The sequence below is a fragment of the Gymnoscopelus braueri genome, assembly GCF_963280865.1.
Source record: "Gymnoscopelus braueri genome assembly, chromosome: 16".
Classification (NCBI taxonomy): Eukaryota; Metazoa; Chordata; class Actinopteri; order Myctophiformes; family Myctophidae; genus Gymnoscopelus; species Gymnoscopelus braueri.
The window spans coordinates 22,546,755-22,569,832 of NC_137616.1; the positions used below are offsets into that span (position 1 = coordinate 22,546,755).

Here is a 23,078-nt window from a genome sequence, read left to right on the forward strand (position 1 = left end):
TGACAAAGAACCCCGACAGTATGACTCAGACATATTGGTTGGATTGGCAGTGCAACGTAGGTGTGAAGGCCGCACAGCGAACCTCTAGTTAAAATAATAATCAAATGCTCATTGGGCATTCTGTCTGCCTTAATTGCCTCGGGTCTGGGCACAGTTTCTACTCCCTTTGGAATATGGAGGTTGGCACAGCCCTGTCACCTGTTGATGAGTGCGTCTCGGCCATAGTAACAAGGTCATTTTATCCCTAGACCGTGTCCCCCTGTCCCCCCGTGTCTCCTGGGTGAGAGTTTTCATAGTGCTGGACAAGAGACAATCAGTGGTTGCAATGGCCATGTCTCCCCCTGGGGACGGCAGGCGGGGATGCAGAGAGGGCAGCGGGAGGACAGAGCACGTCTGCCCGTCTCCGGAGGATGAAGGATTTCCTCTAATCTTTCCTTTCGAGCACGGAGAATTACCCGTGTTCATCCTCCAACTCCCTCACTCGCTTTTTTCACTTTCTCCAGCCAAGTCCTTTCTTCTCTCTCCCTCGACGTTGTTTAAAATCCAACTTATTCCCCTCTCTCTCTTTTATCTCTCTCTCTCTCTCTCTCTGCCAGGTTCCCTCCATTACCCGGTCCGTGGGCCGCGAACGCATCTTGGCTCTCCGCCAACAGACCCAGTTCCTGTGGGACGCATATTTCTCCTCTGTAGCCAAAATAGTCTCAACCACGCTGGAGGTAAGCCTGCCAAAACCACTCTTAAAACAGGGGCTTTAGATGTAATATTGGGAGGGAGGTGAGCATTACTTATTAAAAAGCAACCTGTTGTATTCTTATCTCCAGCACCAAATACAAATACTCTCACCTCCAAAAGCAATCTTACATTTTCCAGCCAATGAACACTTGACACTGACAGAATTTGCTCTGAATAACATGCTGCTTTCATACAGTATGTGTATTAACAGTTTGGCTGACATTTTACTCATCTTGGGTGTCCTAAATACACCCAGGCGGCTCCTTCCAAAGCTGAGGGGACGGGATGTTCTTTGCACAAAAGTGTGCCTAAACAACAGACGTTTCGTGCCTCCAATTATAGCTTGTTCTGAAAAACTGTAATCCGCATTAAATTGCAAACTGCGTTTCCAAATTTGCAGCACCATCCCGAGCAGCAATAGGTATGGTCATAATGGTCTGAAATGTCCACGCCTTTCGCTCGTGCACTGCACAACACGGCTAGATCCAACAATTCAGATTATTGACTTGCAGATCGGCTATTCTTGCTATTCATTTTAAGTGGTTAAAGTGGTACATCTTCATTTAGTGAAGTTATACCTTTCCATTATTTCACTCCATTGCAGCAGAACTGACCCTAAAGCCACAGCAGAAACTAGGGCTACACCAGTGTTGTCACCAGATGCCAGCGTGGTTAGTAGGGTATGAAATTAGACTGGGGTCTACTGGCGGTCATTCACTGGTGTCCAGATGTGCTAAAAAACTCAGAGCCAGTATCATGCCATTAGGCTAAACACGTGTAATGAGCCGTTGTTGATAGCCACACACTGAGGATCTGGTGTGTGTGTGTGTGTGTGTGTGTGTGTGTGTGTGTGTGTGTGTGTGTGTGTGTGTGTGTGTGTGTGTGTGTGTGTGTGTGTGTGTGTGTGTGCGTGTGCGCGTGCGTGCGCTCACACGCATACATGCATGCAGGTATGCGTGCGAGCATGTGTGCATCCGTGTGTGCGTTGTGAGTGACAAGGTAGCTTTTCAATGTTTTGGGAGACACCACATCTCAGAATGAGCAGTTGTTTTTTAATTTATCATTCAAATCATTTATTTGATCTGTTATGGGGTAGGGCCTGCCCTAGAGCTAGCTATGCAGGAAGCTAACATCAAGCCAGTCTGTGGTGTCTAACTTGTGATAGTGCTTGATGCTCATAAAAGGTTTTACCAATACACCTGTTGCTGTTGTTTTTGTTAGTTCTTTGTGGACATGCCACCAAAGAGGTGGAAGAAATTGTTGTGGAATCTAGATTAACCATGGAATCAAATCACCCCCTGATGCAGTTCCCCCCCCCCCACACTTAATAAGGTTTACTTAAATTATGTATTATTTATTTAGTACCTTACTTGTATTATAAATTGTATTACCTTATTCATATTATACCTTTTATTATACTCAGTATATATGTAGGACATTGTTAGCATAGTCTGGCAGCATTTGACGATTAAAATCTTTGAATCTTTGAATCTTGAATTCTGAGGGTATGTAAGCCAGCGAGACATAACACATTAAACTGTTATATTACACACTCTTTGTCACCCTTCTGACTGACGCAACACAAAGCCATGGAACTCACCACTTAGGAGGTGGCAGAATGTTGCTAGTGGAAGTAGGAAAATGGCCTGCATTTCTATAGCACCTTTATACAAAGTGCTTCACATTGTGCATTAGATTCACCCATTCACCCACACACTCATACACCAACGGTGGAGGCACCCATGCGACCGGCCCTTTTGACCTGTAACTTGGCGACGCATTCCAGGCGGATAGCACCGTCCACACCGGGGAAGAAGGACGCGTGCTTATGAGAAGCAATAAAAAATATAACCTGCCGAAAAGAATTGCGTGAAATTAACGTTTATGAGGATAAAGGAAACTGAATGTCCTGTTTGCTAATTCACAACCACTACTACCACTACACTACAACTACATTTGTGTTTGAATGTCTCTACATTTAAACTTTCAAGACAGCCTATGTACAAATAGCCTATCATTTATGAAAAGGCTACTAACCTGAAGTCGGAATTATTTTGTGTATTACTTAATGACTGAATGACTGAAACGTTTTTATTCTCTCTTGGTATTTTGTATGTGGGGATTATCTGGCGCATGTATCATTCTGTTATGAAAGAGAAATTATATCATGAGTGAAACAGCTTCAGGTATGACACTACGCAAACTCAATTTAATAAGAGCTTCTTACCCCAGTAGAGAATTTCATCATCCTGGACCAAAAATCGTATAGTTATCGTTTATTTTGCAAAAAGCTTTTCTTTTTGTGCGTTTCTGCCATGGTTTGTTTTTGTTTATTGTTTTTTTTTCTCCGTCTTGGCATCTTAAAATCTGCATCACTGCATCAGTGTGTCTGCTGCAGTTTGTGTTGCGCGCCCAAGCCGACTGGTCGTGGGGCGTCGCCAAGTAGACCAAACCAGATGTGGCCTGGCGTCCCAGGCGCCGAGGCCAAGGGGGAAAGGGACGTTTTGAGGCAAGGCACCAACCTGCCCACTGGGAGCAGTTAGGGATTCTGTGCCTTGTTCTCGTCACTTCGTCACAAAGCCAGGAGGAGCTGGGGATTGAACCAGGAACCTTCCATTTGCTCCACCTCCTGAGCCATTGCTATACCTTTATGCATACAACGTTGATAACAACAGATCGGTCAGTCACATGACAGCGCGGTTTATCCGATTACCCTACAGCCTACACATTGGAAAATGATGCTTAAGTGACGCCAAGGGGTCCTGACCTGACCAAGTCTCATATGTGAGTTTATGTTGGCCACAAATATGTTTTTTTAATGAATAAAATGTAATTTTGTACAATCTGTATGAGTATGTTATACATGTTGTATGTTATACAATATAACTTATACAATTAGGATTTGGTTGTATTTTGACTCCCTGATCTTCTATTGAGACATTTAGATCGTGTCTCACCTAGACACAGAATCTGACACGAATTTTGACCTGATGGTCAAGATTCAATTTATCCCCTGAGCAAGCAGGCAGGCTCTATAAACTTAATGGTAAAGCATTGCAGCACTTCCGCAGGAAACTGGGTTCAAATCTGGGGTAAAAGAGGAAAGTTACATAGTGCAGCTTTATTATTAAGCACCCCTCCACGGGCGTTAAGTTAAGAGACAGGCCGCGGCCGAAGCACGTCAGGGACCTGGTGGTACAAACAGCGAGGCGCGCCCCTGGGACTATTATGGACTTAATGCGTTGGACCCGGCTCACCGGCCGGTCCCGCGGACCCACTCTTAATTATATATCAAACATGCAATCGCAAAATAAAATAAATGTTTCAAGACTAACCAACCATGTCTTATAAGCCTATTAAAATAACTTTCCTTCTGATCAAGTTCTGATGAGAAAGCCCCCCCCTCCCAACTTCTTGGCAACATACTGTACAGCTGTGAGAAAAGACTACCCATCTGTAGTGCGAACAGGGCCGGCGCGTCCATACAGGTGACCTTGGCGGCCGCCTAGAGCGGCAGTTTGGAGAGGCGGCAAAAAAAGTCGGGAAAAAATAGTAATAATGATAATAAATCGGTAAAATCAGAATTAAATAACATAACCCTAACCTAACCCTAACCCTAAAACCGAAATAAAGTAGCCAAAAACGTGTCATAATCCGCCCGAAACCCGAAAAAAAATGTGCGCGAGCGCGGGGCGCATCAGAGGAATCTCGCCGATCAGCCTAGAACCGGCGCTGAGTGCGAAGAGATAATAAGTAAATCAATCACACCTGTATAATTTACACCCATCTTTTAAGTTCAGTTTAGAACACCTCCTGTCTCCCATACTGTCCTATTTTGATAGATGGTAGTTTAACTATTACTTGTTACACTTATGTTACTGCATATATATAGCCTACTAGATAGACAGATGTTTGACCACAAACGTTAAGAAATGTAATGACTGACTTGCTCTGAGTAGACTATATATTTTGGCTTTTTGTGTCAAAAGGGTGGCTTTAATTTTCTGGACATTAAAACGAGGGCATAAAAAAGGCATATGGACTTCTGCCTCCCAGCGTGCATCTACCTCGATCTACCCCCCCCCCCCCCCCACACACACACACACACACAAAAACAGTGCAGCACAGAACAGAGATACTACAGTACCTAAGCCATTAGTGAAGGAATCCTTTCATCCAGACAGAGAGCTTTCTCAGCTACAACATTAGTGTCACTCACCAGCTTTCACCTCATCCTCAAGACAGAATGAAACCTGTCATCCTTTGTGTGTGTGTGTGTGTGTGTGTGTGTGTGTGTGTGTGTGTGTGTGTGTGTGTGTGTGTGTGTGTGTGTGTGTGTGTGTGTGTGTGTGTGGTTTTGGGTGACAGGTGCATGCAGGGTAGAGTTTTAACTCTCTGTATTTTTTTTACATTCTCAAGGGTTATGCATTACACTTTCTAAGAAGCCCATGTCTGTAATGCATTATAATCTGCCTATAACACTGTATAATTACACTATAATGCATTATAACAGTGATTCTAATGCATTATAAAATTACTATTTGTAACATATTAAAACTATGAGAATTATAATACACTATGATCCTGGCCAAAAGAAAAGGTCTGTGAGTGTCTAGCAATTTGTGATAAAGCAGTGGTTAAAGCAACGGTTTAATTCAAGGATCCCCATAACTCTGAGAGTGTACAAATGTGGGTCCATTTGGTTACATTTGTACAGTCTCAGAGTTACAGACGTGTAAGGGTCCATTAGAAACCGCCCCATGGAACCCTGAGCACTTTCTAAACCATTCTGAATATTTATGTGAGCTTAGAACTATAATTATTCAAGTATTATAGATTATAAATGCATTGTAAGAATGTATGCATTATAGACACTAGAACTTCGGCCCCGCTGCGCGGGGCCGAAGATCTATCGCCCACGTAGCGCCCGCGCCCACTTGGCAGTGCATATCAGTGGCGTAGCCAGTGGGGCCATGGCTCGGTCAGTAAAGACCCTGTAGCGCATGTGATATGTGCAATAGAGGGTCGGATTTTAAATCTCCAGAGAAAATATCCGTGGGCTACCATTGGTTCAGCGATCTGTGTGCCCGCCCTGCGCCCCTCCTCCTCCCCCAATGTGCAGTATTGAGAGCCCTGACGTGACAACTGCACTCTGGTTGGTTGGAATACACCTAGGGCCCAGGTAGAACCCACTTATAGCCCACATGGGCATCCCAGTTAAGACCCACCTCGGCCCCACATAGAATTGCCTAGGTGGGGCCCACCTAAGGCCCGTTTCGGTGGTCACAAACGGTGGTAGGGTGACCACCTCATTTGGTAGCATGCACAGCAGCATTAATGTAACACAAGCTTAACACAGTAGAACCGAAATTAGCAGAAATTAGTACATTTCCCATGATGCCGTCTGATTGTGCAGCAACGCGTAGCTGCCATGTTACATTGTGTGACAAAAACCCACAAAATACACTAAAATGAAACTCTTCAACGGGCTAATTAGGTAGCATTGATGACATTTAGCAGACTAACGTTCATACAGGTTGTTGGTAAGATCTGTAACATAGCCGTTTCAGTCACGACAACAGCGTTAGCATTAGCCGCATGCTAACGCTACTCGTTCGTTAGCTTAGCTACACGCTAACGGCTCATTATAGGCAGCGCTTGGCTAATAGTCATTTAACCCAACTAACGGCAACACAGTAATGGACATAAACATTCACATACATGCTTTAGACGCTATTAGCAGGCTGCATTAACAACCAGCAGCAACAGAATCCAAGTTGCAGGCCACGTTAGCAGCTAATGCTGTGTACGATGTGGGTTGGCAGGTCTGTTTGTCGTATAAGCGATTTTGGGCTTATGTGGGCGCACCATCTACAATGGAGTAACTGAGCAGGAATATTAACATTCACCACACTAACGTTCATTGTTGACAAAGTGATTGCACAGCCGCTTCAGCCATGTCCTAAACACACAATATCTCCTCTCCCACCGACGTCATGTGATCAGAGCCGTTTGGGAGAAATGCGGGGCCCTGTGCGAAGTCGCGTGCACCCCAATCCTCGCACACGCGATTTTTTGGCGGTTTTGGGCGGATATTTCTTTTTATAACTCTTAATAAATCTGATTCTGTTTTTTGCGGGGCTCCCCCAAGCGCGGGGCCCTGTGCGGCCGCACAGTTCGCACTACCCTTGGTGCGGCCCTGCATGTGTTCATTTATCGACAGCCGTACAGACTCCATTTGACACATTTTACCTCGTTTATCCAGCTCTCACTGACTCTCCCCTAATATGACCGAAAGTATCTGAAAACCGAATGCAGTATAGCCGTGCGTCGCATGGGGCGGAGCTGCCATTACGTTAGTTACTGGAGTTACTGTGGAGCTACATATAGTTCTCCACAAGCCACACAAGCCCACACAATACACCATGTACAATGTACTAACTGAGCAGCAATATTAACATTCACCACACTAACGTTCATTGTTGACAAAGTGATTTCACAGCTGCCTCAGCCACGACAACCACGTTAGCGTTAGCTACATGCTACGGTGAAAGTGCGTTAGCGTTAGCCGCATGCTAACGGCTCATGTTAAGCACCTGGCCACTAATCATTCAAATACAACGAACGCTATCACAGTAGTGGACATATACATTCGTTACATTAGTAGCAGGCTGCAGTGACCTAAAAGTCTTGACAATATGAATGACAGGGCGATTTATTCGAGAAATGAAGGTGATTGTGCTGTCCAGCTCAGCTCGCCCAACTATCACAGAGCCCTGCCGTTACTGCGTCTGACTGTGTGTGATGTCGGCAGCGAGCTGTGCCTGTGTGTCTGAGCGAGTATTGGATGCTGCTATCTGGAAATTGCCCTTAGCATGACACGACCAATGAGAGCTTTCGTTGTTGCTAAGATACGGTGTGTGGCACATAGCGTCTCTGCCCCATAGCCTGTAGATCTCTCACACATGATTGGCGTAGCCTGCGTTGCCAGGTCTGCCTTTTGTATAAGCGATTTTGGGCTTATTTGGGCGCGCTTTTGGGGCTCGTTTGCATAGACCACGGCATCGCTTGTTTCTTGCCCGTTTCACGGATGTGGCAACGAAGGTGCTCATTTTTTGTCGCAGATGATGATGATTGGCTGTTAAAAGAACCATCCGGAAGTAAATTGCGAGCTGGCGAAGTGATTTGCATAAGTATTGGGGCATAATGCGTTTGATATTAATTGTACATCCTGCAAGTACAGTAACGGTATGGGAAGCAGGTATGCTGGGAGGCAGAATATTGAGGAATTTTAGTGAAAAGTTTGAAGTTAGTTGGGCCATGTGTCTGCTTGGAGAGCCTCCACATGCAATCATGTAGACTCCATGAGTTTGCTTGTCAATTATTGTGGCAGGATGGGCTTCATTTCAAGTGTAACCACAGTGGCATTAACAGATGTAGCTGTGTACAGAAAGACAAGAGAGCAATCATTTTGCTAACCACCTCTCTATAACATGGTTCCAAGTGTCGAGATGGGAAATTCATCTCTCTCTCTCTCTCTCTCTCTCTCTCTCTCTCTCTCTCTCTCTCTCTCTCTCTCTCTCTCTCTCTCTCTCTCTCTCTCTCTCACACATTCCCACTTTAGTAAAGCATGCAAACTCTCCATAGCCAAATGCTGGTAAAATACAAAGATTGGGAACACACTGTATGCCAGTGAGAAAACACTACACATCTATAGTGTGAAGAGATAATAAGCAAAGAAATCACACTATTACAACACCCATATTTCAAGGTTTTGAACGTTTTCCTTCCTCTGTCTTTGTGTCTCCTTACACCACATGGCCCTCTTTCCTTCCGTTTCTCTGTACGTCTCCTCCCACCTATGTCCGTTGCTGTCTACCTCTTTCCTGTCTTCTTTGTGTTACCTCTCTACCGGCCCCCTCCATCCACCTCTGCACTCAGATCATACAGGATCGTATCCAGTCACACGTGTCGAGGAGCAAGCTGCTGTGGAACTCGCTGCCCGGTGGCCTGTACGCTCTGCCCCAGTTCTCCACTGACCCCAGCCTATTCCCATTCTACTACGCCATACTGGGTATGTATAGAAGCCGTGACTGAAAACGTTTAAAAAGAGATATTGGGTGGTTGTACCGTTGCCAGCGTGTTGTCCCCCCTTGGTGACTACCAAGGATTGTAAAACTGCATCCTTACTGTACTTCTTGGATCGTATAGAGACTGTAGAAAGTTATTTGTAACTTCTAAGTAACTGGCATTAAAATGCATCTTGGGTAGAGAGGCCACCAGGGAAACAGAAGGTCCCAGGTTCTATTCGCGGCCCTGTGGCTATACTGTATGTCAAGGTGTCCGTGAGAAGACAAACGTCTCACTCACTGTTCACTGCTCCCCCCAAGCGCTCAATATATATCAAACCTGAGCAGCCATCAGCTGGGTGAAGCTGAAACAGACACTACAAATGAACAGTGTTCGTAAAGGTGAGAAGCCAGCAGGGGATTGTTTCCTTAGTATGAATCTCGGTGCTCGTTACATTCTCTGTGTGAAACTCTCAGGTGAACAGATATGGTTGTCTACAACCTTCCCAAGACAATAGTGAGTGTTAGTAGTGACAGGACTAATGTTATGAAAACAAGTAATTATATTTCTAAAATCTATGAAGTGTTTAATGAAGAGAGCAATGTGACAAGAAGAAAGGAGTTGATAGCATTTCTGTCGCGACTCGCGCTAGTTCTACTGAAACTCCAATTCTGTGAAACCCTCTTTGCAAAAGTTATTGTAATATTTAAAGTCCCTGTTTATTATTGTTGGCCTATATAAGTGTCATGAAGCATCAGGGCATTAATTCACACGTTGTTGTGATGCATTGTGAGCTTGGAGATCCATTGTTAGCTTTTGGAAATTTGTACCCTTTTGAAACCTCTCCCTCAGCAGCAAGTGGAGCTATTGTTGTTTGGACACCTAACTCCATTTCAGCTTGATTTCTGCTCGTCTGAAACTACTATCTCCACTTGCGCTGGATTTGGGTAAAGTGGTGATAATATAATGACACATGCAAGTATCTGACGATATATAAAGTCACTATACCAACTTTGATGAGACAGTATTGCTTTGTTTTAAAAACATAAGGTTATCTTCATTTCCTGAAAAACGCATATTTTGTTTTTTCGTTTCCTGAACAATGAGCGTTTTGGAGTTAGTAGGTTCGGGCTGGTCAGCAGAGATAATTAGTATCTATCTCACTTTTACATTCCTGTTTATTATGAACGAGTTGTGTGATGAGAGATAAAAAAAAACTACCGTATGCTCATTTTGTTTTGAGCCCCACCCTTTCCATTAATAACCATTTGAAATGTAACATTAGCAGACAGAAATGTAGAACATTGTCCCCTGCTATAACTCCAAAATGTTACACTCAACGAATTGTGTTTCTTATCCTTCATAAGATACAACATTTGACACATCATAATGCATTTTGCTTACACATCGCAATAGCTTACCTTTTTGAGTTCTGTGTCCTCCTGTGTACTGTATGTGTCATATTTTTCTTTGTGTGTGTGACATCTCATAGGGTCAAGTGAGTTAACAGCCAGTGATGCAAGCATAGTGAGACACACTGCACAGTAGGTTTGCCATTGAACTCACAGAAGAAAAAGCAATCTTTCCAATTATTGTTGAATAACCTTCGACATCAACTTTTCTTTTCTTGTACAGCATTTTGAACCACAGCAGCAAACAGTCTCAGATTGGCTAAATGGTTACCTGAGTACTCTATTAAATTTATACTGTGTCTGTTGATGACTTAGTTTATGCAAAGCAAGAGCAGCGAGCGGCAAGGAAACTGCTGTCTATTGTTATGGTGTTTACACAACAAGCTTGCCGGCGAGAAGGAGACAGGTACAGACAGCGAGAGCAGTGAGAGTGGCATCAGAAATACTACATAAATAATGGACATATAATTTTTTTCCAAAAATCATCCAGCGGGCCAGAATAGACCTCTTCACCCACCGGCCGCCAGTCTGACACCTCTGATTTATACCCTGCGCTGTTGGTCGTTATGTGTACTAGGAACTGAAGCTACTTGCTACTGTTGTCACTCTATACAAAGCATCACATTTAAATGAAAGGCAGTAGCACTATGTACTGTGTAAGCAGGCAAATAGAAAACTGACTTATGTAGCCGGCATATGAAAACATTTTTTGATTCAAAGGGTGCAAAGAAGGTGTGATCACAGGGCAAATTTGGAGTTGGTTCTTGGACATGAGCTTTGATTAGACTTTCGTGAATCTGTTGATTTGTGAAAGCTACCATTCATCCGACGGAGAGCAGCAAAACATTTTTGACTTACAGTACAGCATACTATACATTTTTATAAATATTCAATGATATAGTATGGATATTTGTACAAAATGCAAGGATTTGCTAAAAAGAAAAAAGTGTTAATTTAGCAAAATGTGCCATACTTCAAAAGTACTGAACTGGCCGAGATTTACCCTTTAAGCAAAGTTTCCCTGTTTTGTATAGCTAATGCACCGGCACCACATTCCATTACAACACACTGACCCCTGTGAGAATCTGGCTTGGTATTTAGCCAGGGTCAATAGCTGCAGTCCCATTAACCTCTGTAGGTGAGTTGTTGGTCTGCCTCAGCGCTTACTGCCATGGGGCTGTAGTGCAGCCTCTAGTCACCTGGTGTAAAATGTGAGGGGATAGAAAACAAAAGAGACCACATGGAGGGAGGTAGAGATAGTGGTGAACATTTAGGACAATGGGCCCTGCACAGTAAAATCCTCAGTGTTGATTTAACTCTAAAAGTGAACAAATGGACACACTAATACCAAGGATTTTATTCTATTGGCTGACAGCCGCCCTCAGAAATGCCATGGATTATAGATTGTATCACTGAATAAATTACTTTAGATAAAAACTTTATTCATTCCCGGGGTGAAATTAAATTGCTACAGCAGTATAAAGATTAAGGAGTAAGGCAAAAAATACTCGGATTAGCATCGCTGTATAGACAAACAAAAATGGAGAAGAAATATAACTGCAAGCAACAGTACGGGGGCCAAGAAATGCAATATACAATACGTAATATTCAATATGTGCAATAAGCCATTCAAACATAATAGACTGAACTTGAGACAGAAGACCATGCAATTAACAAAAAAAGCATTGGAAACAGCTGAGCAGAGTTCTGAGGGATTGTGGATATTAAAATGTGTGTCTTGCTTATGATGGCGGATTTCAAACTCTTGTTGAAAAGTTTGCCAATTTCTCTGCGTCATCTACACAACAGAAATAATTATTCTAAATAGTCTATAGCTTTTCATACTTATTCCTGGTCAGTCCGTTGAGCCAGGGCCTGGAATTGAACTTGCGATTCAAAGTCAGCATTTTTCAATTGATTGCTATTGACCTTATTCCTGGCCACACCCACTGTTGGCCTGGCCATGCCTACTGTGTACAGAAGTACAGCGTATATGTACAGAGGGGAACAGAATCATGCCACATGTACAAAACATTACAATGACCCACAGTGCAATAGCAGGAATTGGAGGGATTGGTCATTACAGAATGGTTGTTGACTACAGGTAGCAGAAACCAAAATAACCTGGCCACATAATGCACAATATGTGCAGGAAATAATAATAACATGCTATACAGTATGAGTATGATACTTTGTCAAATGTCAATCGGCTCCGCAACTTCCACTGAATGAAGCCATTGAATGAAGGTCAGAATAGAACATTCATTTGGACTGGTTTCAGTGGAGTGTTGTTTTGTCTCATTTGGGATCTTCAGAGGACTTTCCACCCACTGAGGGAATATATCTACAGGAGACAACAAAACACAGTTGCTGTTGGTTAGAATCCATGTGTCTGAGTGTTACTCTCCTTGATGCTTGTGTCTTCTTGACATCAAGAGTTTTAACAAGTTTTCAAGGGTTGATGAAACTTGAGCTTCACTTGAGTTCAGAAGCTTTGATGGTGCCTGAGAAAGGGAGAAAAAAAGGGAGGGGAGCGGGATAAGATTGAGAGGTGGTGCGTCGATGTGTGTGTATGTGTATACACATCTGCGTGTGCGCGGGCGGACCGAGCCAATTCTCAGCGGGATGAGACCATAACTCAGATAGATGTTTGTCTTTCTCTGAGGGCTTGTGGACACGAGGGATGAGAGAGAGAGAGAGAGAGAGGGGGGGGGGGGGGTGGGGGGTGATGGCTAGAAGGAGGCCTGGGCCAGTTTGGTTTATGCCAGTGCCGTAAATCACCATTTTAGCTGCTGTCGTCTGCCACATTCCTGCTAGGGGAATAGCTCGTCGTCAATGTCATCTATACGACACGCTCCCTCTGCTAAGTTTCCATAATATTTGATGGCGAAGCACTTATAACTTTTCCCTGGTAGTTTGCAAAGTTTGGCTTACTCTTTCTCTTTAGCTGCGAGGAAAGATGTTGTGGCCGGGAGGAAAGCTTTATTTGACGGTTTTTAGTCACAGCTTAAGTCCAGTTGGTGCATTTTGTGTGTGTGTGTGAGTGATGTGGTTTTGTTTTATGATGTGTTAAGGTTTCTTTGGGCCACAGCAGACATGCAGACAGTGCTACTTGCTGCTGTGATATGCAGCACACAGAGGTTTTCAAATCTTGGGGATTTGCTTTGTTTATCATGGATGTATGCAGTAGCGGATGCGTTCCAGGGAAGAAAACCGTGGAACAAAAGCTTATAAATGAAACGTAATGTATGTAGAGTTGATACATTTTCGGTGCAAATGCAACCATTCCACATCCGCTCTCCTAAAATCAGCAGTTTTTCTATCACCCTGGGGAGGCACTGACGCTGACGGCTTATGTGCATATGTGTGTACTGTATGTTTGTGCATGTGACTGCACTTCCTAGTTTCTTGGCATCCACTTACAGATGAGCACGCAGACCTACCAACATGCACACATGCACACGCACGCACACAAACAAACACACACACACACATACAGGCACCCCCTATCATGTCTCTCCCAGGCCCTTAACTCCACAATCCTCTTTCAGTTGGCTTTAACACTGCTGTGGACCCATGAGGATGTGCCAGCACAATGGAGGCTTAAAACACTGGAATGTCACTGATTTAAAACAGAGTGAGAGAAAGAGCACTGTAGAGCAGTGGGTTCTCAAACTTTTTTATTTCAAACACCCCCAGTTTGGTATGCATTTAGGCCAGGGACCCTCATAACTCTGAGAGTGTAATAATGGAACCAAATGAATTACTGAATTAATTAATGAATTAATGTTTTTTTAAAGAGATTGATGGAAGATTGGTGAACAAATTGGTGAATGGATGCTTTGGTTAAGTCTACGATAAAATAAAGAAAACTCTGTCACTGATTTCCTCATCCATTGTTCTCCTCAATCGATCTGAACTTTCATATAACCAGTGACATATGCAGGGAGTGAGGAAGCTGTTTTTTGTTTGTTTGTTTGTGTTTCACTCTTCCCAAATTCAAGCGGTTTATTGACATTTTTGTTAACTCTGTAACTGTGTGTGCATTGACCAATCTATCTGAAATCACACATTGGCACAGGGCGTGACAAAGTCATATGGCCCCATAGCCCAGAAGGATCTCAATGCATGGTTTTATTGGTTATTGGTTGGTTGTCAGGATGACTGTGGTAGGGGTGTGTGATTTGGGTTAATTGATTGGCAGGTGTTTTGAATTGTCTAATTGTTCTCTGCCCTTTATAGTAGCATGCTGAAGTTGGCTTGCCAGAGAGAACGCCAGCAGAGAGAGAGCTTACTTTGTTGACCAGGGTCCCCCAGGATATTTAGCCCCCTATGCTTTCCCTCTACACCTTTTTTCTGACAATAGCCAACCTAAAAGCTCACAGCTTGTACAGTACATCTGCTATTTTCACAAAATGTTAGCCTAGTATTACATGCCCAGAATAGCGAAAGTAGGGCTCAAGTGGTTAATAGTGCAAAGTTATGAAGGACAATGATTGAAAGCGTAGAAGTAGAAGATCCAGCCAGGCTGGGCTATAAAGTCTTGATGTATCGATATAATACTGTTGTTGTTCATATGGTCTTCACGGGTGTGTGTGTGTGTGTGTTGTCAATAAAGCGCGGAAGCTTTAATGACAAAAAACAGACTCATCAATTGTGTAAAATTGCACATGGGCATTGACCGCAAAACAGATTTCTTCGCTTTTCCCAAATGTAAGCAGTTTAATAGAATTTTCGCCACAGGCTATAGAATCTGTAGTTGCAGCCGTGGTTCCAAGTCCCCTGGACCGGAGTTTATTAATGGATAAATGGATATACATTTTTATATCATGCCACCAATATGTAAATTGTATGACAACTATAATATAATAATAATAGCACACTGGGTACACTAGTGCTTTGGGGGGGTCAGAGTCTTGTGGGTCGGTCAGATACTGTGACCTATACTCTATATGCCTATACTGTAGGCCTTTACTGATCTCACAATCAGTAAAAGCCTAACACAAATCCACACACTGTATACGAGTCCAAGTAATATAAATGTAACTTAGGTTTTAGTCATATCTAATGAAGAGACATTATTCAAAAGTGATTCATTTTGACCCATTGCCAAGATCATTTACCTCCGCTGGGCAAATGTTGCCACAATATAAAAGCTGACATCTCACTCCATCTCGTCCATAGAAAAGAGAGAGTAATGTAATCTTTAGATGGCCTTCGTTTGCTGAGCACGATCTTTCTGGTTCTTGGCGGCGGGGTGAATATTTCATTTGATATTTGACACTCATCTGCTCTGGGATAATGAATTCTTCAGTCCGGCATGTGAAGAAAATGTCTCTTCATTAGTTTGTCACTGTGCCTGTGGCTCTTTGGCTGTAGGTTCAGCGGGTCGCTGTCTGCTGCGTCTTGACTGTGACTAGTAGCTGCACTAGTGTTAAGGCTAATGAGGCACTGACACTCCCCCAGACAGGAGAACACAGAAATGATGCTTTTCACAGCATCACTTTTTTTAGATGAATCATTCTATCTCTATCTCTTTTAATCTATGGCAGTGGTTCTCAAACCTTTTCATTTCAAGGACCCCCCATAACTCTCACAGTTACAGACCCCCTCAAGGAACCCTGAGTGTCCCTGAACCCCACTTTGAGAACCGCTGATCTGTGGAAATATTTATCTTTTTTTGCAATTTACCTGTATCCTGCCGTGAGATAAGATCAGATACTGTAAGATCAAATAAGATAAGATAACATGATCACCAGGGGGAAATGCAGGTGTCATATACAGTAGCAGCAACAGCAGCACGTAAGAGTGAAACACAGGAGAAGTACAGGTAAGAGTAAAGGTCCTTACACACCGGCGAATGTGGCGAATATACGCAAAATTCGGACTCGTTCCGAATAATTAAAAGACGCTTTTTCGCTTCGCTTTTCCGCTTTTTCGCGCCATGTACGCTTGCATTGACTTTATAAGGTTTTAAAAAAAAGCGTATTATTCGCACGAAAAAATCGCCCCGGTGTGTAAGGACCTTTAGAGTCAAGAATGAAACCAAGATATACTGTAAGGATACATTGACTAAATTAACAAAGAAAATAGTTAGACTTTCTGACACAAGACATCTGCACCGGGTCTCTAAATGAATGAATTCACATAAGTGTGACTGTCTATCAATATATGTACTATAGCTAGTCAATAGACAGTTGTGACTTTATGAAAATAAGAATCATTATCACTTTAATGACCATGCATGATGGATGTGTCGAGACAAAATTGGCAATAACTGAGAAAAATATATTACAATGACATCTGTTCAAGGCTTGCAGTAATAATGTAATCAAACTTTGTACAGTATGTGCAATTGTTTCCTTAGATGAAATCTAGTTTAAAGTTCATTAAAAAGGAGACAATATAAAAGCTTCCAAGGCGAAGTGCAATGTATTATACATACAATATCCCAATCCCATATGAATGACTTGGAAGTCCAACTTGCAGGTTAACAGCTTTTTATAACAATGGATGCTGTAGATAAAGCATTTAATTGGGACAGATTCTATGATGAACCACAGTATTATAATTTTGACAGACAACCAAGGTTAGCAGCTGACAGTGTGAGGAGGATAACAGGATTTGGCATTATGGTCCCAAGACAACATGTGGAGAGATGGTCAAATATCATGGTGTCAAGTGTCTAGATGTACAAATTCACCTCTCTCTCTCTCTCTCTCTCTCTCTCTCTCTCTCTCTCTCTCTCTCTCTCTCTCTCTCTCTCTCTCTCTCTCTCTCTCTCTCTCTCTCTCTCTACTAGATACTGAGTGAGCAACTGTACATGGTGCCTACAGTGTTTCTCATGAAATACTTTTTTTAATACTTCCCCAAAAATGATTAAGTTGGACTATTGGGTGAAATAGAGAATGTTTCCAGACATTGCACAAGATTGTTTTATCCCATAGCCTGGAGGGTTCATTGCTTTGTGGTTGGCTAGTTCGTTGTTAGGCCAAAAGGCCAACCAATGGCACAACTTACATCAGTCAGTCATTCAGTGACTCAGACATTCATGTTTATACTGTACCCCTGTACCCCTGTGTTCCAGACCCCCAAAATTGTTGCAACATTAAAAATGATATTAACAGTTTCACATACTGTACACACATAATAGCTCTGTAGCTTTGGACACAGCAAAGGTCTGTACAAATATACTCAACTTTAATCATCAGAAATGAAAGAACCTCACATCTAAGCTTTATCTTGTCACTGCCACTGAAGCCAGGGTGCTCCTCAAAAGGACCAGTTGTGTTCTTTTAAACACCAGAAGGGCACACCTTGCACCAGATATAGCCCCGAGCCCACCTGAGAGGTCTGGTTCTTCGGGCCTGGTGTCAGAGAGATGGATAGAGCAACACCAAAGAGCACTCAGGCTCCAGTTAACCATGATGACCGTCTATTCCCTAACTGCCACATCCACCTAATGCTCAACCAGGCCGTGTGCCTACAGCGCTCGCCTCCTTTTGGCATGCCACGTACTGCTCTGAAAGGACTAGTAAGGTATATTGACTCAGAGCCATTGAGAGTTACTTACAACACTCCCTTAGACTTCTGTTGTAAATGAAGAATATTCATAAAATATTAATGTATAGGTTAAGCCGGGGAAGGAGGAGATCTTTGTTATTCCCTCAGGGGAAATTCTGTTTCAGCTTCACCAAGCTGATGGCTGCTCAGATGGTCATAAGCTCTCACGGTGGAGCAGTTAGGGGTTAATTGTCTTGCTGAGGGACACTTCGACACGTAGACATGGGCGGGCCAGGAGGTTTGATTAACAGACAACCTATCCCACTAAACCCCAAAGATGCCCCCATATCCACCCACTTATTGATATCCACATCTACTGTGTCTTGCTTTCTGCTACTTTAATAACATTTATCACTTTTTACCCATCGTATCAAAGTTTATTGAGTATCTTGGGAGAATATACTGATGGCTAAACGTGATTAATAGGAGTGAAGTTCAACAGGTTGTCATAAAATATAGACTGTGCGGCAGACTCACTAATTTATACTGCATGTCATTCTCACCTCGTTCCTGCTCTCTTCCCTTTCTGTACTATCCTAAGGGAGGAAAGCCATAAGACCATCGTTTTTATGAAATAGAAAAGAGAGTGAGAGAGAGAGAGAGAACTCGCATTTAGGTGCTTTTTATCTTAAGCACCATAATATACGACGGAGCAGCAGATAGATTCTTTCTGGCTTCTGGCTGCCGAGGAGGGAATCCATTCCTCACCGCAACCCCGGGCGGCCATTTACCCGCTGAGTTACTGTATGCCGAAGATTATTCTCACAAGGTGGTCATTTAAAGTTTGCCTCTTCTTTTGGGAGTTGGCACTCTAGAGCTCTTGTGGTTCATTTGTTTGCCTCTGCAGTGCTCACGAGGGAGTGGCGTGAGAGGGTGTGTGTGTGACGTTGTAGTTGCGCCATCCTAGGACCACAATGGAAACAAGTCCCCAGGACTTTTTTGTGTTATCCTTTTAGCCTAAATGTCTGACTGTACCTCGTGCTGTTTACATTTCTGTCTAATAAAGTATTCAATCAATCAATCAATCAATCAATCAATCCTCGCTCCGTATTTGCTAAAAAGAGTTGTTTGAAAACCTAAATATTCAGTCCCAGAATGAACCGGGCTATTGGACGTCTTTGTTTGCTTGGTGGACATTAACAAAGTACATTTACTTGAGTACTTAAGTAAGTTACGTTTTTTGAGTATCTTTACTGTACTTGAGTATTTGTATTTTTGCATACTTTTGGATCTCTCCACTACATTTCAGTGACAATGACTCCACTACATTTCTAGGAAGGGAAAAAGTACTTAATTCATTAACCACTTAAGCCCTAGCAGATCTACAAGTTCACAGCATGTATGAGCATGTAGATACTATTTTAATTATTATTGATATTTTTGGAAAAGTTTGGGAAAATCTTAGACGTTTTATGGAAATTGTCAAAATTTCAATACAGTGGCCCGGATCGCTGGCGTAGCGGTCCAGACACCTAGGCTCCAAAGTAGCCTGACGGCGTGTCGCGAGTTCGAGTCCCAATCCCGATGGCCTTTGCTGCATGTCACTCCCCATCTCTCTCCCCATTTCCTGTCAACCATTAAAAAGCCCCAAAAATATATACAACACAGCAATACATTGATATTAAATAGAAAATGTACTTTGCAATTTGCACTTTTGAATACTTACTTAAGTATTTTTTAAAGTACTCAAGTCAAAATTTGACAGAGCAACTTTCACTTGTAGTTGAGTAATATTTGACCAGAGTATCTACTTTGACTTAATATTGCCTAAATATTCAGTTCCAGAATGAACTGAGCTATTAGATGTGTTCGTTTGTACCTGGTCATGTGAACTGAGGGTAGGCGTACTGTCAGGAAGATGGATTGGGGTTACAGCAGAGAGAACGCTGTGTCCAGCTAACCGTGATGCAATTTTTATGGAGAGCTGTGTTCACCACGCACAGACCTGCTTTACTCCAAATACTCAGTGTATTATTCCTTGCAAACCCATTCAAAATGTGTGCATGTGTGTGGATGTATGTTGAACTGTGTGTGTGTGTGTGTGTGTGTGTGTGCGTGTGCGTGTGCGTGTGCGTGTGCGTGTGCGTGTGCGTGTGCGTGTGCGCGTGTGCGTGTGTGTGACCTGCAGGTAGGAGTCCATCCCAACAGTTTACAGCTGTGATCCATGCGGTAACTCCTCTCCAGGCCCAGATCTCTCCTGTGGTTAAGCTCATCATCGCTGTGGCCAAGTCCAAATTCTGTGCACAGGTGACACACCACACCTCATTATTACTGTTGTTTATTCATTAGCGTGTGTGTGGGATTCACAGCAGTGGTTCTCAAACGTTTTCATGCCAAGGATCCCCAAATTGAATAGGCCACAAATAATATTTTGTAAATCTGGAGTTAAAGTGGTTAAACTGATTTTGATGCTATATTAACTAATTAAGCTGGGAACCCCCTGGAGCACCCTCAAGGAACCCTGAGGCTCCCTGGACCCCACTTCGAGAACCACTGCAGAATAACATGGACGTCGTCTTGTCTTGTCTTGTCTTCTCTTGTCTCAAAAAAGTGCTTATACTTTTCTGAGGCAACAATATAGCGCAATTGTGACCAAGTGGAGCTTACTATGTAACCCTGCTCAGGTTGTGTGTGTGTGTGTCTGTCCGTCTGTGTTCACCTCTCATTGGCTGCATGCACCCATGTGACTCACATGCGTGCACTGCCTGTAAGCAGCCACCCGAGTGCGCCAGAGTGCAGGAATTTAGACAATGCACACCAGCCTGCCACACACACACACACACACACACACACACACACACACACACACACACACACACACACACACACACACACACACTGTCAATGTTCTCTCCCCATCACGGTGAAATAACATGGATTACAAGTCTGTAAATACACAATATTTTCGAGCTGCGTTCGCTTCCAGCGTTCGCGCGTCTTACTTGTAATGTAATAGCATTTCCTGGTGTCTATACAACATTCACATTGCTCTATGCTGTACATATAATGTGCTGATATTAACTTTTAGACTTCAAGTTAACTATGAGCCTGGATCTCTGTAGCAATGCCAATATATCTATTTTTGCAAGCATAATTGATATAATTTGACTCACTCTCTACATGCTTTGTCCCTGCAGGTTGTGGTGCTATGGAACTGTGACAAGCCTTTACCTCCCAGGAACAAGTGGCCCTCTACCAGTGTGCCTCTTACTGTCATTGAGGGACAGACCAAGGTAGATGATCGATCATATTACTGTACATCCACCAGGAACCTAATTGTGGGTCATGACATACTTTTACTTTATGTAAATATACCGGATTTAGCAAGAATACTAATTTCCATCCTTAGTCTCCAGACATAAGAACAAGCAACAACAACGTAATGACGCATTCCGACAGGATTGCAGGCAAAAGACAACAACTTCTGTTGTGTTTTTTTAATGGAATGGCTCCTGACTTCATGGTCAACAACATATGCAGGACACTGACACAACAAACTGAGAATGACTTGACATAAGACAGGTTGTTTTTGTATATACACATTGATAACATACATACATATAGTACAATGAATGTGGCGATATCTATGCGGATGCTAACCTCAGCATCTCTCTCATAAACTCAGTGGTTTGTGGCCTAATTGCCTCTGTTGGTTGCCATGTAAACAGCTCCCCATTGAACTAGGAGAACAATGTGTCTCCACTGCCGATAATAAAGTGTGAGGTTGCATGTGTGTGTGTGAGTGTGTGTGCATATGCACGTACATGCGTGCGTCCGTGAGCACGGGCCTCTCCAAACAGTGTCTGTGGACCAGTAATTAGTCATTTGGAGTGTTGTAGCACGGCCCAGACAGATGCTCTTCAAAATAGCTTCTGCCAAACACTCACTGTGTTTGGTCCCACTACAATCATATCACACACGCACCCACACCCCCCCCCACGCGCACACACACACACACACACACACACACACACACACACACACACACACACACACACACACACACACACACACACACACACACACACACACAGCATGTTTAATACTCATTTGCCAGACTAGAATACAACGTTAGCTATATATATTACCACTTGAACCCAAGCATGCCTAGCCTCTGAGGCGAGCATTAGGTATAAACAGCAGATCTACAAGCTCACAACGTCTCAATACAACACATTGTGAGCTTGTAGACCGGCTATGTTGGGCAAAGATATTTAGTGTAGAGCGAAAACAGGAGAGGGCTTAGTAAAGAGTCCTTAGGAAGCTGGTCAACAAAGTATACAGTTTAAGTGGGTAATATGTTGTGCATTATGAGCACTGATGCCGACTCTGAGTAGATGTACCCATGTGGTGCACTCCCAAACCGTTTACTGTTTTTGTTCTCTCTCTTTCCTTTGTTGTTCTGTTTCGTTTATTCCTTCTTTCAGTCACTCAGACTTTTCTCTTCCTCGCCAAGGTCCTTCTTTTGTAGACGACCTCTTAAACACTGCTATTTAGAGTATTATCGTTACACAGTTTTCTCTCTCTCCGTCTTCCTCCATCACGCGCACGCACGCGCACGCACACACGCACGCACGCACGCACGCACGCACGCACGCACGCACGCACACACACACACACACACACACACACACACACACACACACACACACACACACACACACACACACACACACACACACACACACACACACACACACACACACACACACACACCAAAAATTGTTAAATTAATTGAGGTCGGGGGCCACAGGCCTACGTAAACAAAAAAAATTACCAAATGTTCCAGGTTAACCAGTAACGGTTAAGACATTTGTAACCCGTTAATACCAACGGTTAAATGGTTGATATTTATATTTTCATTTAATTGTTAGTGCAAATGCACTTTCCCCCCGAACCTAAAGTGGTGCCTGGAGGCAGATGCACAGCCACCACGTTAGACTGCAATTCTGCCTTAAGTTAAACACAGGGAAATAAAGTACCATGCGTACTTCAAGAAGTTGACAAGCTGACATAGACCTGAAGGCTGTGGGATTTCCTTTTCAAAACTTTGTTTCACAGAATAACACCACGTTTTGCAGTAAAACTATGATCTGAATTCATATTTTTACTTCAATCAAAAATCTTGCAGTTTGATAACTGAGGCAATTATGTACTATGCATGATAATGCAGCATGGCAGATCTACAGTAGTAGGAATTTCCTACCAGACAGAGTGGAAGATCGTCCCCAAATATTCTGGAATACAGCTGCTTCCAATAATTAATTAAGCTACATTGCACAAAAGTAGGTCAAATCAATT

General features: G+C 43.1%; 1 protein-coding gene across 2 annotated transcripts in view; it reads left to right on the top strand.

Annotated features, from left to right (window-relative positions):
- LOC308103841 (exostosin-1) overlaps positions 1–23,078 on the top strand; it is a gene marked incomplete at both ends in the record, with an annotated part of 287,013 nt that overhangs the window by 201,363 nt on the left and 62,572 nt on the right. For both annotated transcript variants that reach the window (XM_080454020.1, XM_080454021.1), the window contains 4 exons: positions 597–716; positions 8,674–8,810; positions 19,910–20,024; positions 20,915–21,010. In XM_080454020.1, the coding sequence (XP_080310146.1) occupies positions 597–716; positions 8,674–8,810; positions 19,910–20,024; positions 20,915–21,010 (468 nt within the window). The remainder of the gene's footprint in view (positions 1–596; positions 717–8,673; positions 8,811–19,909; positions 20,025–20,914; positions 21,011–23,078) is intronic.